Source organism: Acomys russatus, chromosome 5 (genome assembly GCF_903995435.1).
Source record: "Acomys russatus chromosome 5, mAcoRus1.1, whole genome shotgun sequence".
Lineage (NCBI taxonomy): Eukaryota > Metazoa > Chordata > Mammalia > Rodentia > Muridae > Acomys > Acomys russatus.
The window spans coordinates 48049096-48065526 of record NC_067141.1 but is presented as its reverse complement, the minus strand read 5'-3'; the positions used below and the strand labels follow the sequence as shown (position 1 = coordinate 48065526).

The window sequence follows — 16431 nt, the reverse complement described above, 5'->3', positions numbered from 1 at the left end:
TCCCCCTTACCCTGGCTTGTAATCACTTTACTGATCCCAAGAGTCCGGCCTTCTTTACCTTAGCTCTGTTTCCTCCTTCTGGAGTATTCTTCCCTTATACTTGACCATCTGTGAATCCCATTCTTTCCCACTGCTCCAGTGTTGTCCCCTTTCTGAGGTCACCCTCATTCCTCCCTCAAACACTTTACTTCTGCTAAGGACATAGCCCGTTCTGTGCAAGCCAGCCTCTTCTCCCACTCTGCCCCTTAAGGGCACCTAGAAGGCCTAAGTGGCAATGGCTCTCTCCTTGCTCCCACCAGCATGTGGTAGGTGGCCTAGATGCACTGACTAACCACTGAGGCCACATAGTGCAGGGACTGACTACCTGTGTTTTCTCTTCCAGTGTACGATTTGCCTTCAGCTTCCTCGAGCCTCTTTGGGGAATCTCTTCGCAGTGGCCCTGAAGATCCTGCATTCTTGCAGCTCAGTGCTGTGGACCGCTGTCCTAGCCAGCTGTCCTCTGTGTATACCGAAGGCTGAAGGCTCCCGGGGCGCCTCCTGCACATTCGGGACCTTTGAGTCACTTGTCACCTCTTACTTTCATACTCTCCCAAGCCGTGCAAGGAATGTCAGCCAAATCCGTGGAGCCAGTAGGATCGCTGGGTCTGTGGAAGGGAGGATTGGATGGGTCAGATGTGGCTTTTCAGGAATGGTTGCACCTCTTCTATTTTCCCCCAATTGCTAGGCCAGGTGGCCAGCAGGAGTTTCTTTTCAAAGGGAATTTAGAGTCTCGCTTTAAGGATGCCTGTTACTTCCTGGCTGTCAGCTCTCAAAAGACACTAATGAATGTGCTCACGAATGGGATGACCCTTGCTAAAGACTCAAAGAGGTCAAGACAGCCTAGTCAGCAGAGGCATGATGTGCTGCCTTATTGCCCACGTTTTCTCTCATGACTGAGTGATGCACAGCCATGAGTGGGGCGGGGAATCCGTGTCCAAAGCATGGAGTGGCTATGATGCTCTCTAAACTCTGGCTTTACCATTTGTCTCACATAGCCCATGCTAACTAGTTGCTTCTCAATTGCTCCTCCAATGGCAAAATAAGGTTTTATATTCGGCAACCTCCTTTGTTTTTGAGCTTTAAAGATTTGTTCGTTACATCAACTTCTAAAGGAAAAACATTTAAAGGCATGGTCTTTTGGTAGACATCATTACTATTTTAATCACCCCCCCCCCCCAGATCAATGTATTTTACAATCTCAGCTGTAGCTCTTCCTGGCTTAGTTTTGCCATTTAGCAAAGGTTGTCTGAGGAAACCAAAGCAGTTAAAACACACACACACACACACACACACACACACACACACACACACACACACACACACACACACACCCTACGAGCACACACGTCTGCCTCTGGGATTATTGTGAGAATCATCATATGCTGGGTATGGTGGTATACACCTTTAATCCCAGCACTTGGCAGGTACTCTGAGTTTGAAGCTAGCCTGATCTACACAGCGGGTTGCAGATCATCCAGAGCTGCAAGAAAAACAACTCCCATGTATTGACAGCTCAGTGAGTCCACCTTGAAAGCCTTTTCATTGGAGTGGTTCATGCCTTGCCTCTCCTCTGGTGCCCTGCCTGGGACAGAGCAGGAAGCATGGGAGCTGGGACACATGAAGTCACATGTATATGTTTGTTCAGAAAACCAAGCCAAGGGCACCTGTTGTCTGGTTATTTTAAGTGGCGTGTCTGTGTCCTCCAGACTGCTTCCCTCCCTGCTTTTACATACTTTGCTCCCTTCTTCCTGACTGTGGTTCAGACCTGCAGACCATCCACCACATTTTATCAGCTCTTGGGAAGGTTCAAAGAAGGTAGACTCAAGAAAAGACACATTTTGGCACTCTGCTTAGAAGGCCTGGAGTTTTCACAGGATTATAAAACCACTTTATGATAAGACTAAACAAGACATCATGCCCTAGTGACATTTTTAGAAACACACTTTAAAAGATCCTGTGTTCTAGGGCAAAGGCTACACAACTAGGCCACGTTCCCAAAAACCTGGTCAGTTCCATCAGTCTAATTTGATCACGTTTTTAGGATTTTTTTTTTTCCTCAACAGAACCGAAGCAAAGTTCTTGATGAAACCGAGATCACTATGACCTTTCAGTGAGACAGGTAAACAGCTCAGTGTCAGACTTGAGGTCTCAAGCCTGCTCAGATCCTAATAGGCAGACCTGTGAGTGTGGCCCCCACAGCAGCAGAGCTCTCCCATATCCCATGCTTTTATTCCAAGATGCCACTGAGGGGAATAGTTAAAGAACCAAGTGTGGGTTCCTTTTCTCAGCACATTGGTTTGTCTGGTGTTGCTGAAGAGGCCATGTTATTGAGGAAACCACCATGCAAGTATCTAAGTCACAAGACTTTGAATTGTCTTTGGGGTTCTGAGCTTTTAAGAGCAGAACCATATCTGGCTCCTTCCACAGGTGAGCTCTCCGGCTGCTAGAAACTATGACCCTTCTAGACCTTGTGGGTTGCTGCAGTTGGTCTGAGCACAAACACACACACACACACATATTAACAATGGTCTCTTTAATAGCAACCATCCTTTGACCTCTGTCACACTCTAGAAAGGAAGGAGACCCTACTCTCAAGAGAAGCTTCTATCAATTCTTTAACCTTAAAGCTTTTAGGAAGAAGTCCAAGCATATAGCATTTGGATGATAAGGAAGGAACAGGAAGATAAGAAAGGCACAGGGATGTCAGGGCTGATCTCTTCCACTCTGCCTTATGGATTTATATAAGTAGGAGGAGAGTCATGCCAAGGAATGGGAGCACAAGACCGCATATGACCTCTGCCCCAGTGGTGGAGATGTAATGCTTTGTGATCGTGGTGGGTTTCCACACAGCATTGCCCTGGCTCACCTAGGTAGGAGGCATCCAAGGTGGACCTAGTGCCATCAGGGCCTTCTTACTAGCTCAGACCTCCAGGCCATCCCCACAGGGATATTATTGCTGTCAGGAAAAAAAAAAACATGCTTGGAGCCAGGCACAACACAATCCCTCAAAAGCTTTCCAGTGTATTCCTGATAGCCACTGGTCTGGGAACAGGGCCTAGAGACATGACAGAGTCAGGTCCCTTCAGAGTGTACAAGATGTCTGTCTGTTCTTAGGTTCCAGAATTTCTCCTTAGCTTAAAATGTGTCCCTTGCTTACTTTGGCCTGCATAGTTCCATCGGTATTTTGAAACAGTGAAAATGGAGCTTCGAAATATAAATTATTCCCTTTGGTCCTAGGCCCTTTTTGTCCTGATGGGCAGCTATTTTTCACACAAAAACACAAGCAACAGCAGTAAAAACTAGGGCTCCTGAAAACACACAAAGCCAATTATCCTGTTACATGAAGAGATCAGTATGCCTAGAGACACTTCCTTCTTCATCCGTGCCATAACTCCCTATAGGAACTGCATCAGAGTGTCACTTGTCCTTTACCCTCTGATCAGCACTTAAATACTGTTTAAATGTTCCCTGGCCTGTGAGTATGGCCCCTTACATGGGTCTCCACCACATGGCCCAGGTGATTCTTAAGTGAAAAACAGTATTTGATAAACCACAGCATAGAGTCCCGTGAAAACAGTCTTGGCTATGTTCAGTCCTCAAGTGAACAACTCCCAAATGCACTATGTCACCAGTACAGGCCTGGAACAAGGCTAACCAGTCTCCCTGCCACAAACTCTTCCCTGCTCCCCAACCCCTTATTGCCTGGAAGTTTTGACAATGTTCAGTCTTATTATTTAGTGTTTGATTGGATTTGACTGTTTAGACCAATGTTGTTATTGCCATGGATAGAGTAAGAGAGAGAAAGAAAAGAAAGGAAAACCAAACTCATTGGATAGAATGGTGAGTGTAAAAATGAAGAGATTTATTTTGTACAGACAGAGAAGCGTCCTCTGTAATGTTGCTGACATAAAGCACTTTGGGGAAAAAAAGTGGAAATCTGTTTTCCATAAATCACACAGGCCCTTGTACATTGTTATATACACTCACGTAGAGAAATGAGCTACGTATATCATACTGGATACAGGGCCGGTTTGACTGTAGAGGCACACACATGTGGTGCTTATTGTCGTAAAGCTTTTAAGGAATTAGGTACACTTTTTTTCTATTAATATGTATAGTTTTGCGATTTGTCACAGTTATGTTTCATATAATCATAAGTTATTTTGTCTTGTTTCATGAAGTCCTTTTTTATGTCAAAAGTAAAATGAAGGGATTGTATACTTGGCGCAGAATAAAACTGGAAATAGAGGATGCCCCTCCTGCCTGAAGCACTCCTTCAGCGCGCCGCTTTAAAACACAATGGCAACCAGCGTTGTTTGTTTGTTTGTTTTATTGTTCTGTTTTCTGTCACCAGCCCCCTCTGTATTGGGGATGGTAATTATAATTAAAAGCAGATGTGTGTGTCGGGGGGGGGGGGTAGGGGGGTGTCCAAGGCCAGCTTTCAAATGCCGCATCGCTTTGGGCCAGAACTGAAGCCTGGATTTAATTATAGATATGAGGACGAAATGGCAGTAAAAATGAATGTCTCCCCGGATCCTTTACATGTTGGGAGTGTCCATAAATAAAACATGAAGTTTTATTTCATCACATTTAATTAAAGCTTTTATACATGTTTTATTGGTTATTCTATTAATCCACTTCACAAACTGGATAAATGTGTGCGGGGGCTGGGAGTTTATTTGTGCCTTTTCAGTGTAGTGCTACATCATGCTCCGGCAATGCCTCTGGTGCTTGCTACCCCAGGTGCTGGGCTTTCAGCATGCTAGTGGTGGGAGGAGAGGGCTTTCAGGCCTCTTCTCTTAAAACCTTTTGGAGAAAGGCACAGCACCATTAGCTTCCATGGATCAGGGTGGGAGGCCCTGGTGCCCCGTGGGAACACAGGTTCCTGCCCTGGGGTTCTGTTCTTAGAAGGTCACATTGACCCTTGCTGTACTGTGCTTCCTCTACACCCGTGGTTCTCACCCTCTGGGTCGATGTTCTGCAGATTAGCTATTTACCTTGCAGTTCATCCCAGTGGCAACATTACAGTTACAAAGCAGCAACGAAGTAATTTTGTGGTGGCAGGGGTTGGGGGGGGGTGGGGGATGAGGGCAGGGAGGTAGTAAAACGTCGAAGCATTAGGGAGGTTGAGGACCACTGCTCTAGACCCATGCATCAGGGAGGCGGTCAGGATGGTTTGACACCCACCACCATGCTAGCCAAGCACAAGAAGTTATAAGAGTCCCTGTATCAGCTGGGAGGGCTGGCCCCTGTTGGCGGCCCATACACTCAGGAGGCAAAGCCATGGTTGTGACTTTGGGGCCATCCTGGGCTACATAGACCCTGTTTTAAAATCAAATGGAATTGTTCCTTCTGAAGAACATTTGTATGGGGCTGAGTCCCTCACTACCTTCGTAAGACTCCAGATGAATTTAAGGGGAGCTCGACGGTGGCTAGGCACCTTAATAGGTTCTTTGAGGTCAGAGAGCAGGCTGCTGCTTTGGATGTGGCTTGTTGGATGTGACCCAAAGGAAGGGTTTGGCAGTAAGAGGGAGAGTTGATGGCAGGTAGATGGCAGGTAGATCTCCATGTCCCAGCAATGTCATTCCTCTGCCAAGAGTCTAAAGTCAAGGATACCTAAGATGCAAGATGTTCATAGCAGTATTATTCATAATTGGTCCAACCTAGAAATGACTATTGCCAGTAAAATGAGCCAGTGAGCCTAGTTTGAATGATGTAAGGAGGTGACATGACCAAAGCTTCACTTGGCAGCCTTAAAAACTTGATCAAGAGAAACGCAAAAATGACCGCTTTGGTATAGCTTTATTACAATAGCTGCTTTGAGACAAGCAAAACTCAGTTCAGTTAGTTACATGGTTTAGATAGTGCCACAAAGGGAAGCAAGAAAAACACTACCACAAAGTCCTGCCGCTGGGCTCTTGGGATACAGGGCTGCTGGGGGACAACGTTTCACCTCTCCGTCCAAGTGCTTGGGTACCCAGGTGTTTTCTTTATAATTATTTTACTGTGCATATATATTTTACCATTTTTACTTCAAATAATGGAAGATACCAAGCCTTTCATCCCCTACCGCTGGGGTCTGCAAACTGCTGCAAAGTGCCACATGGTGTATATTTTATATGCAAAGGGCTACATGGCCTCTGTTTTACCTGTTCTACCACCATAGTTTAAAGCTGTAGACAGGGCACAGATGCACAGGACTGGTTGTGTTCCTATAGAACTTGATTGCATCCAGCAAATCAGAAGCTTACCCCTCATTTTCCGGCAGCATCAATATTTTTTTCTAACCATTTCAAAGGTTTTTAAAAAAAGTATTCTTAATTCACACATTGTACAAAAACAAGAGAGCAGCAACAGATTTATACTGACTCTCCTCATTTAAGAGAAGGTCTCTGGCCCATTCCATAAATATTCACTCTAAGAAAGCTACAGATAGGGGCCACCCTGATCATTTCTCTGCTCCCTAGGGTCCTGTTCCTAGAAAGAATTCATGAGTTCTATTGCTTGAGATTTATTTATTTTTGTTGTTTAGATCTTGGGTTCTGCTCCCCAGGATACAGATGAATGGTGAGAGCCTGGGGTGCCATTCGACTTTATCTCTGGATTTAACATTTTTAATAAAAGAAACCGGGCATACAGAAATCTGTGAGAACTGGAAAATGAGCACCCATTCTTTCCAAGCTAACCAAATATTTGCTGGATCTTGGCAGCCATAGCCAACCTTTTCCCTCTGAAATGCTAAGAGGTTATAAGTAATGGATGCCTTCATTTTTTTCTCAGGCCACAGTGCTTATGAGAAACTGGAACTGCCTCAAAACCTGCAGGGGAAAGAGTGAAAGGTGCCCATGAGGGAGGGAGATGCAGCCCAGCCTTACAACTCACACTGCAAAGAAGAAGACCCTGCCTTCCATCATTAGGAAGCCATTATAGCAGAGTCAGGGAATTACTGAGAGCCCATGAATTCCTTGCCCCGCCCCCTCTCCCATGGCCTCTGTTTTCTCATAATGCCTAGCTCCCTAAATCCAGAACATATTGCCAGTCACAGTAAATTTACACAGGCAAATGTAGATGTTTCTCCTTGTGTCTCTAGCCTGTGGCAAAATTGGTACTTTAGTAAACTATGGATCTTCATGAATCCTGAGTCATTTGCTTAATATTAGCTTGGACTAAGTTCTAATTAGCAGGTTTTCCTGCTAGGTTTGTGTACTTGCCTTTCTGGGTTGTATGGCTCGGAGATCCCTAATATTTGAGGGTAAAGTAACTCAGCTTTTATTATTGAATGAGAAATGTAACCAGGGGGAAAGCTGAAAGAACTGCCTGTCATCTCACTTGACAGAGGAGGAAACAGGCTACATTCCACTCCTCTATTCCTGTGTTCATTCACTCCTACATGCAGCATTTATTGTATGCCAACTGTATACTAAATAAAATGAGGTGGCTCATCTTTAAAGAACTAAAGATTGTAAGACTCAGCCATAGAAAATACTGGCGAGAGCTTTTTTTTTTTAAATGCACATTTTTTGGGGACCAGCAAGGCTGATGATTGCAATCAATTCCCTGAACATACGTGGTAGAGAGAAAGGACCCCCAGAGAGTTGTCACCTGACCTCTACAGGCATACTGTGGCACTCCCCCACACAAGCAGACTCACTAGATAAGATTAATATAATCCTTAAAGTAATAGAGGGAAGTAGGCTGTAGACATACCAAGTACATAGCTCAGAGCCAAATGGAAATTCTAGCAAGATGGCGGGCAGAACCCAAATGTTTAGTAAGTTCTCTAGGCGGCTGTTTTGTGCTGGCTGTAGCTGACTGCCTTTGATGCAGTGGGTGCAGAGTATTTCATGGAAACCATTGTGGAGAGCTCATGGATGAGGGGCCCCTAACTCCTGCCTGGGGAAAGAAGTGGCAGGTTGGAAATTGCCTGTGAGAATAGGGTTGTGGCAAGTAGGCCTGAAGGATGAATAGGTCTTCAGTTGGCAAGAGGAGTCAGTCAGCATACAATGGAAGCAACGAAGATAGCTCCATCGCTGCTCAGAGTGACTCTTCCATGGCTGACGGCCCAGAGCTACAGCCCTCTCCACACCAGCCTGCTGGACTCAGAACAATGTCTCCCCTCCTAGCAGCAGGTGGCATAGTCCTGGTTACCCAGCAAAACAGGGCCACTATGGAATTACTATGGAGATAGGTCAAGGTCACTTTCACATGTCTTTAGGACAAGTCTTTAGGACTCAAAGACTTCATTCTGTTAAATGCGCACCACCGTGACTCTCCAAGAGAGAACCCAGACAGCACAGTTTGTAAGCCAAGAGCACAACTTTTCCCCCCAGAAAGCAACTCGTTAGTACTATGGAAACAGTTTAGTGGTTACTTTAAAAACAAAAACAAAAAAAAGTGAAACTGGGCCTGGAAAGATGGCTCTAGAGGTTAGGAGCACTGGCTGTTCTTCCGGAGGACCTGAGTTCAATTCCCGGCACCCACATGGCAGCTCATACCTATCTGTAACTTCAGTTTCAGGGGAACTGGAATCTTCACATAGACAAACAGACTGGTGTACAAAAAAACAATACATTTTAAAAGAGTGGAATCTGTCATGCAAAGAGATGGAACTCAGACACTCAAATGCAGCCATATGCAGCATAGGTTGGTCTGTCTGATCAATGGTAGGCTTCATCCCCACAGGTAGTCCCATGAGGTTCAAATGAAAGTCGCAGGCTCCCATTGCCTAGTGCATTATGGCCAGGTGAGGTCATAGGGCAGGAGTTACCCACATCCTTGTGGTGATGCTAATGTTAGAAAACCCGTCACATAAAAGCATATCATTATGCAGCATAAATCATACTTGATAATGACTGACTGGCTTCTTTATATATTTGCTGCATTTCCTATTATTTTAGAGTGCATGCCTTATATTCACTTTGAATTTGACTACAATTTGCTGTTGCTCTGGCAGTGGCCTCAGGAAACAAATGCATTGTATCTCCTGACTGCATCCCAAGGCCATGCAAAGGGACTGACCGTTACTGCCTGGGTCTGTGTAAATGCAGTCTGTTATGCTGGCACAAGGACAAAGTCACCTAACTGCAGTCCTCAGAACATGGCATTGTCATTAGTGGTGCATGGCTGTATTTGTACCAACGTTCATGGTAGCTTTATCAAAACAAACAAGCAAACAAAAACAAATGGCAAAAGCAATCCACAGATGGATACATGAAACATGTTATACACAATGGAATACTGTCCAGCCTTAAAATGGAAGGAAATTGGGATACACATTAAACCATCGTCTCACCTCAGAGATGTTAGGCTAAGTGAAATAAAGCAGACACAAAAGGATAAATGCTGCAGCATACTTTTAATGGGAGGCACCTAGCATAGTCAAATCAGAAACCATAGAATAGCACTTACTAGGCATGAGGGTGGGAGGGCAATGGAGAGCCACTACTCAACATGCACAGAGTTGGATTTGAGAAGATGAAGATGTTCTGTGGGTGGATGATGTACAGCGTACAGTGTCACAAATGTGTACCTACGGAATCGCATACTCAAGGTGCTAAATTGATGTTATGTACATCTTGCCACTTTAAGACAATGACAGTGTGTGGCAGAACACTTCTTAGGGTACCTGGCCTCCAGCAGGTAATAAAATTGGAAAAGCACTTTGTTTGGCCAGTGTTCTTAGGATGCGGTTTGGAAAATTCCCCCCACTCAGTAGCTGCTCCTGACAGGGGGAAATGGTTGTTATAAATGGCCCTTGGCTTTCTGAGGAAGAGGATTCAAAGCTGAAGAAGCATCGTGAAGGTGGTTCAGGCAGACTGCACCATGGAGTGTTGTGCTTTCTCGGAATCGTTAGGTACTGAGAGAGGAGAAGGGATGGAAGGCAGAAAGGAGAGACCTGGGTACTAATGGAGCAGAAGAACAGTTGGTAAGCTAGGGAAAATTCAGGCAGCATCACTTAGACTCATCTGATCCCAATGTAAGCAAGGGGAGAGATTTGTTTGTGTTTCATCCATTCCTTTAACCATTGTTTTCTGAGCCTCAGACCCACTGCTGTGTGCCAGTTGGGAGCAAGTGATAATGTCCAAAAATAAAACGTAAATAGCAGTTGTCCTAGTGCCATATCCAAGTGGACTGACTTCAAATGGCTTTCTCCTGCCCCTCCCCCCGGTAGTCTGTGAAGTATGAGGGTTTGCAGGAAGTTGGGTTCCTCTGGGGCGCAGATACTGAGACAGAGCTGAAAGTGGAAAAGGTTAATGACATCGTGCACTGGGGAAAGGAACGGTGCAGAAGCCGAATTAGGTAGAGGGGTGCCATCAGAGTGTGATGCCAACCAAGTCTACAGAAGCTCTGTCGGCCACTCGGGATGTTCCCAGGCTGATTGGCCCTATCCAGTAGAAGGCTCCAATGCTGTGTAGAACCAGCTAGGCTGAAGCACACCCTGGAAAGAGGCCCTTGGTTATCTCCAGCTTGCTGTTACAATGGCTATTGTCCTTCTGAAGAGCTGCCAAGCAGAGGAGGACCTGAAAAGACTCAATGGCATCCACACCAACTGTCTACACCCCAGGCAGCTGGGGAATCAGATCAGTATAACATTGTGCCTACCATGTAGGGCACTGGCGAAAAGCAGTGTCCCCAACACTGTGGTCTTCAGTTTGCAGTAGAGAACAGAAAACAGTCTTGGCATATGGGTTGGTGTTTTAGTGTTAGGGTCTAAGCCAGGGCCTCACACATGCTAGACCAGTGCCCCTCTCACTGAGCCTCAGCCCCAGCCCTTTTGGAACACATTTTTGAACTTACTTCTGCCTCAGCATCTTCTGTGCAATCTCCATTGTTCAGCTGTGTGTGCACACTCACCTGCCATGGGATTTCAGGGTCTGAGCAGTTTCTCCTTGTGGTGCCATAGCATACACCTACGCAGGAACAGTGGTAAGGCTCTTTCCTGAAGATGAGGAGGACCTTCTTTGATGTCTTCCTGGGAGATATCCAGAAAGGACACCAGCTTGATTGCCAGGCAGACATTGTTCGCTGTTGCCTGTATGCTTTGCAGCCCCTGTATCCCTTAAACTATACTGATCTGAACCCATTTCTTCTGCCAATGAGACTTAGCTCATCTCACCAGAGATGAGGCAAATATGCAGATTATTTGACAGAGACATAAGTGCATAAAAGTACTCTCTAAAGGGTCATTGCCCTTAAAAAAAAAAAGTCTAGGATGCTACAACCCAAGTGGAATAACCCCTTCTAGGGAGACGCTGGGAAAGACATGACATGAGGACTCAGATGTGCTAAGGAAATGAGCTGGCCGAGCTCACCTGCACAAAATGGCGGTGCCTACAAAGTCCACAAAAGCTTTGCTCACCTTGTGGCACAGGAGTGCATCTTCAGCTCCCTTGCACCATTGAAAAATATAGCAATGCCTCTAGGAACAGCAAGAAGGTCTCCTGTGCTAGGTTCTGTGGTGTGTCACTGAGCTCCCCTGGGGCCATTGTCCACTCCATTCTTTACAGGGATATGGTCACGTAGTCAAAAGGATGTAAAGCCTATCTTCCTTTCCATTTTGGACTAACTCCAGGTACCTACAACCCCAAGAAACCCCTTTCAAAATGGCCCCACGCTACTTCCGGAGTCGGTACTGGCTTCCTTCTCAAATCCTTCCTCTCCAAAGTCTCTAGCACGTGCACCCTGAGGCCTAAGGAAGTGGCAGAAAGTGGCTATATGTGAGATCTAGGATGGAACTGAATAGGTGTGGAGTGTCTGTATGTGTCTTCAGGGTTATAAACGGCCATTGTTTGAAGGCCAGGGTGATGGATACAAACAGGAGACCTGGTTCTCGTCCTCATGATGCCATTATGTTCCAGCCTTGAGTTCTACAGAGGCTCTCAGAAGGCAAAAGAAAACCTGGTGCTCTACTTCCACAGCTTGTTAAAGGCCTGCTCCCCAGACTGTGGTACTAGAAAATGATGGAAGCTTAGTAGGTGGGGCCTGTTAGATGGAGGTCAAGTCATAGCTTGAGGTGCCCTCAAAAGGGAGGTTAGGACCTATGCTGGCTAGTTGTATGTCAATTTGATATAAGATAGAGCCATCTGAGAGACAGAGCCTCAAGTAAGAAAATGCCACCATAAAATCAGGCTGTAGGCAAGCCTGTAAGGCATTTTCTTAATTAGCGATTGATATGGGAGGACTCAGCCCCTTGTGGGTGGGGCCAAGCCTGGGGTCGTGTTCCTGGGTTTTTATAAGAGAGCAGGTTAAGGAAGCAATAAGAAGTAAGCCAGTGATTAGTACCCTCCCCACCCCCACCCCTACCCCCATACACACACATGGTCCCTGCCCTGTTTGAACACCTGTTCTGACTTCCCTCATTGATGGACTATGCTGTAGAAATTTGAGGCAAATAAGCCTTTTCTTTCCCAAGTTACGTTGGTCATGGAATTTCACCATAGCAACAGAAACCCTAACTAGGACAGAAATTGGTACCAGGAGAGTAGGGTGTTGCCGTGACAGGCCTCATCAAGTTGGTTTGGGGGGGATTGGGGAAGGACCCACCGAGTGTTCAAAGCTTGATGAGTTGTTATCCTGGAAGATAAGTAAGTCAAGAGCGGCACATATTAGAGTGGCGTGGCTTATAAAGTTTCACAGAGAAGCAAAGACTCTATGGGACGACATTTGTGAAGAATCTGAGGTGTCTGGTCAGATGCAGCTGAAGAATTGGTCGTGGTAAACAAGAGACTGGAAACTTGTGCTTTGCTGGGACTATAGGTGCCGGTCAGCTAGAACTGAGAAGTGAGTGGCAGTTAAAGAGACGGGCATCGCTGAGGTGAAATAACAGAAGTTATGTTGAGCAAGGTTGTACCTCCCTCTGGCAGCAGAAATTGATAGTGTAACCCAGGTGGTGCTGGTTTTGAAGACATGAAGGTCATGAAGAACAGCTGAGGCTCGGCACGGTGAGAGGCCAGGAGAGGCCATTGGTGAGGGTGCATTGTCAGAAGAAGATGAAGGCCCAAGACTGGAGAAAGCCGAGGCTTGGAACCGGGAAAAGAGCTCAGGAGAGGCTACCGGTCAAAGTGCAGCCCAGGTGCAGCAGAAGACCCCAGCATTTTGGAGATGCCAGGACCACAGGGGCACCCACAAAGAACAGCAGCACCCATTGAGCGGAGCTCGCCTGAGCTTAAAAGACACACTGTGTGCGTTCCAGAGGGGGGAGCCAGAGACAGACTTGACCCATGGAATTTGGAGGAAGTCCATGCAATCGTGAGTAGACCCCAGACATTGGGCATTGAGTTATTTACACAGTTGGAGTGATTTTGCTTTACTTTGATTGTGACTACTGTTACTTCTCCCTTCAAGTAAGAAAGTATTTAACTTGCTTTGTATGTTGTAGAAGCCCACAGTTGAAAGACATTACGATTTAAAAGTCTTTGAATTTTAAAAGAGCCTGGATATTTTGAACAGACTGAATTTTTAAAGGTGGTAGGACTATTTAACTTTGTAAAGTGATTTATATTATGACATCTTAGAATTGTGTGATCTTGGGAATGAACAAGAAAGGAGAAATTGTGGCTTAGCGGTGATGTATTTGTGTGCCAAGGCGACAAGAGTTCCATTATGCTGGCTAGATATATGTTGACTTGACACAGGCTGGAGTCATTGGAAAGGAGGGAGCCTCTGTTGAGAAAATGCTTCCAGAAGATCTGGCTGCAGGCAAGCTTATAAAGCATTATTTTTTTTCCCAGATAATCATTAAAATATAAGATTCTCTTCAAGTTTCCAAGTTAGCATAATGATCTGTTGATTTCCGAAGATCTTTGTAGGAGGTAATCTTGACGGGGAGTTCTAAACCAGAAGGCCCTCTAGACCTGGTGCAGGCCTAGGTAGACCCTGCACATGCTGTTGCAGTCTGTGAGCTCATATGAGCTTTGCTTAGTTAACACAGATTGTCTTGTTCTCCTAATGCCCAAACGCTCTGTCTCTCACATTCCTTCTGCCTTCTCTTCCAAGGGGTTTCCTGAGCTCTGGGGGCAGGGATTTAATGGCGACATCTCATTTTGAGCTGAGTGTTCCAAAGTCTCCCTTCCTCTTTGTCTTCACAATATCTGGCTGTGGGGCTCAGTTTTTATTCCCACCTGTAGAAGGAGGAAGCTTCTCTGGTGGTGGCTGAATAAGGCGCCAGTCTATGAGTATAGCAGAATACCATCAGGAGTCATTTTATTGCTATCTTTTGTTTTAGACCTAGTATTTAGGTTTACGCTAGGTCTTTGGGCTATCTTGGTCACCCAAGCAGTGTCAGCAATGGGTTTCATCTCATGGAGAGGGCCTTATTAAGTCAAATCAGACATTGGGTTGGTTGCTTCCACAAGCTTTGTGCCACCATTGCGCTAACATATTTTGCAGACAGGACAGATTTTAGGCCACAAGTTTTGTGGCTGGGTTGGTGTTTTTGTTTCTCTTTTGGTAGCCTGCCGAGTGCCTTTTTGGGACAAAAGAATATTGGGGTGAAGGTTCTATGTAGGCACCAGCTCCTCCTTGTGTGGGTGTTGTCTTTAGTAAGGGGACCTTGCTGTCAGTTTGTAGACAGCAACCTATTGTCTCGCCAACAGCCCAGGCTGTTTGAGGATTTCTATGGGACTCCTTTTGCTAACAACTCAAATGGAGGTAAGTAATCCGGTCCCGGTGCTGGAAGCATCATTTAGTGATGAGAGATGGCCAGCTGGGGCCTGGTCTTCCTCATTATCTGCAGACTTCGTTAGGATTGGTAAGGCATTTTCTTAATTAGTGGTTGCTGTGGGAGGGTGGACAGGGCCTCCCATGAGTTGGTTGTCCTGGGTCCTATAAGAAATTTGGATGTTTGACTTCCTGTCCTGACCTCTGTCACTGATAGACTGTGATGTAAATGTGTAACATAAGCCTCTTCCTCCCCCAAGTTACTTTGGTCCTGGCATTTAATCAGAGCATTAGAAACTCTACCTAAGACAGAGCCCGTGTTCTACCTCTTTCCTCTTTGCTTCCTGCCACTTTGAGATGATAAGCTTTGCTCCACCACTCATCCCACACTCCCACACAATCTTCTCCGTCACCACAGACCCCCGTACAGTGGAACCGACTGACCGCAGCCTGAAACCATGGAAATATGGGCCAAGATAAATTTTCCTCTTTTTACGATGATTCTCCCAGGTGTTTTTCACAGCAACAGAAAGTTTAATAGGGTGTTTCTAAAGTAAATTTATTAAGATAAAAAACACTTTTTTATTTAATGAGTTTGGATAGCTTGTTTCAGACTTGGTTTTTTTTTTTTATTTGCAAACTTAGCTCGGGTTTCATAAATAGTACCAAGTTTGGGATAAGCCTTGGGGCCTTCAAGTCAATAACCCCCTAATAGGAGGAGTGGACACATATGGTACAGATCCTGAAGGGCACAGAACATCACTAAGAAATTGTCACAGTGCCTTGACAGTTGTCAGACAGCCAATGGCACACTGTGAACATTTGCTGTAGTCTAATAGTCCTTCAGTTAGAGCATGAATTGTTATTTGTAATTCAAGGGCTCCCTGGTTTGTCGGTAGTCTACCATCAACAGTAAACATCTGTAGACCACATCCTTGCACAGAGGACCAGGAATGTGCACACAACCCAGTGGTCTTGTTATCTGTGTATCTAGCACAACTATGCAGCCAAAGATTTCTTTTCTTCAGTATCCCTTCCCCTACTGCCAACGGGGATGGCATAGCACAGTAAGCTAGCTGTCTCTCGGGGAATCTGTGGGACATATTTGTGTGACTCAGCCACACAGCTGGCCCTTCTATCATCAGCTTCAAATCATCTCCTTTAGCGATTCTTCTGCCGTCTTCTGCTTAATTTTCCAAAGGGCCAGATTCTCATGCCCAGACAGTTTATATGCGAGGCCAAAGGTCCACAGTGGATGGGAAGCGCTTGTGCCCCAGCCCCCTGTGGCTATCTGAGAAATCCACAGCTCGGTCGCTGTACAATATGTGATCCAGGTGCCTCCTTGGCTATCATAGTACGACTGAAATGCGAGTGGCTTTTTCACCGTTACTGTAAGATCTGTCTGTGTCAACCCCTTTGCACCTGTTCCTTCTGGGAACTTAGCCTTTGTTAAACCGCGCCCACAATGAGCTATCATTGCAAACACTGCTCACAGCTTCCAGTGGAGGTAGGGGTTGTTAATTCCATTCCCCATTTTGCGGGAGATCTTAGGTGACCTGGCTGGGACCCAATCCCCTGCCACTATACGACAGAAACTACACCAGCACAGGGCAGAATGGTGAAATGTGAAGGGCCCTGGCCTGGGGGGGGGGGCCAAAGACTGGGCTCTAGTTGGGTGACTGTCACCAGGTCATTTGTGACAGAAGCTTCAGCTCCAGAGTGAGACAACCTCAG

The 16431-nt window shown here is 45.8% G+C and overlaps 1 protein-coding gene across 2 annotated transcripts in view; it reads left to right on the top strand.

The window, feature by feature from the left end:
- Positions 1-1207, top strand: part of Glis3 (GLIS family zinc finger 3) — a 407159-nt gene extending 405952 nt beyond the window's left edge. For both annotated transcript variants that reach the window (XM_051146301.1, XM_051146302.1), the window contains one exon: positions 383-1207. In XM_051146301.1, coding sequence (XP_051002258.1) covers positions 383-519 — 137 coding nt within the window. In that variant the 3' untranslated portion in view covers positions 520-1207. The remainder of the gene's footprint in view (positions 1-382) is intronic.
- The last annotated feature ends 15224 nt before the right edge of the window (positions 1208-16431 follow it).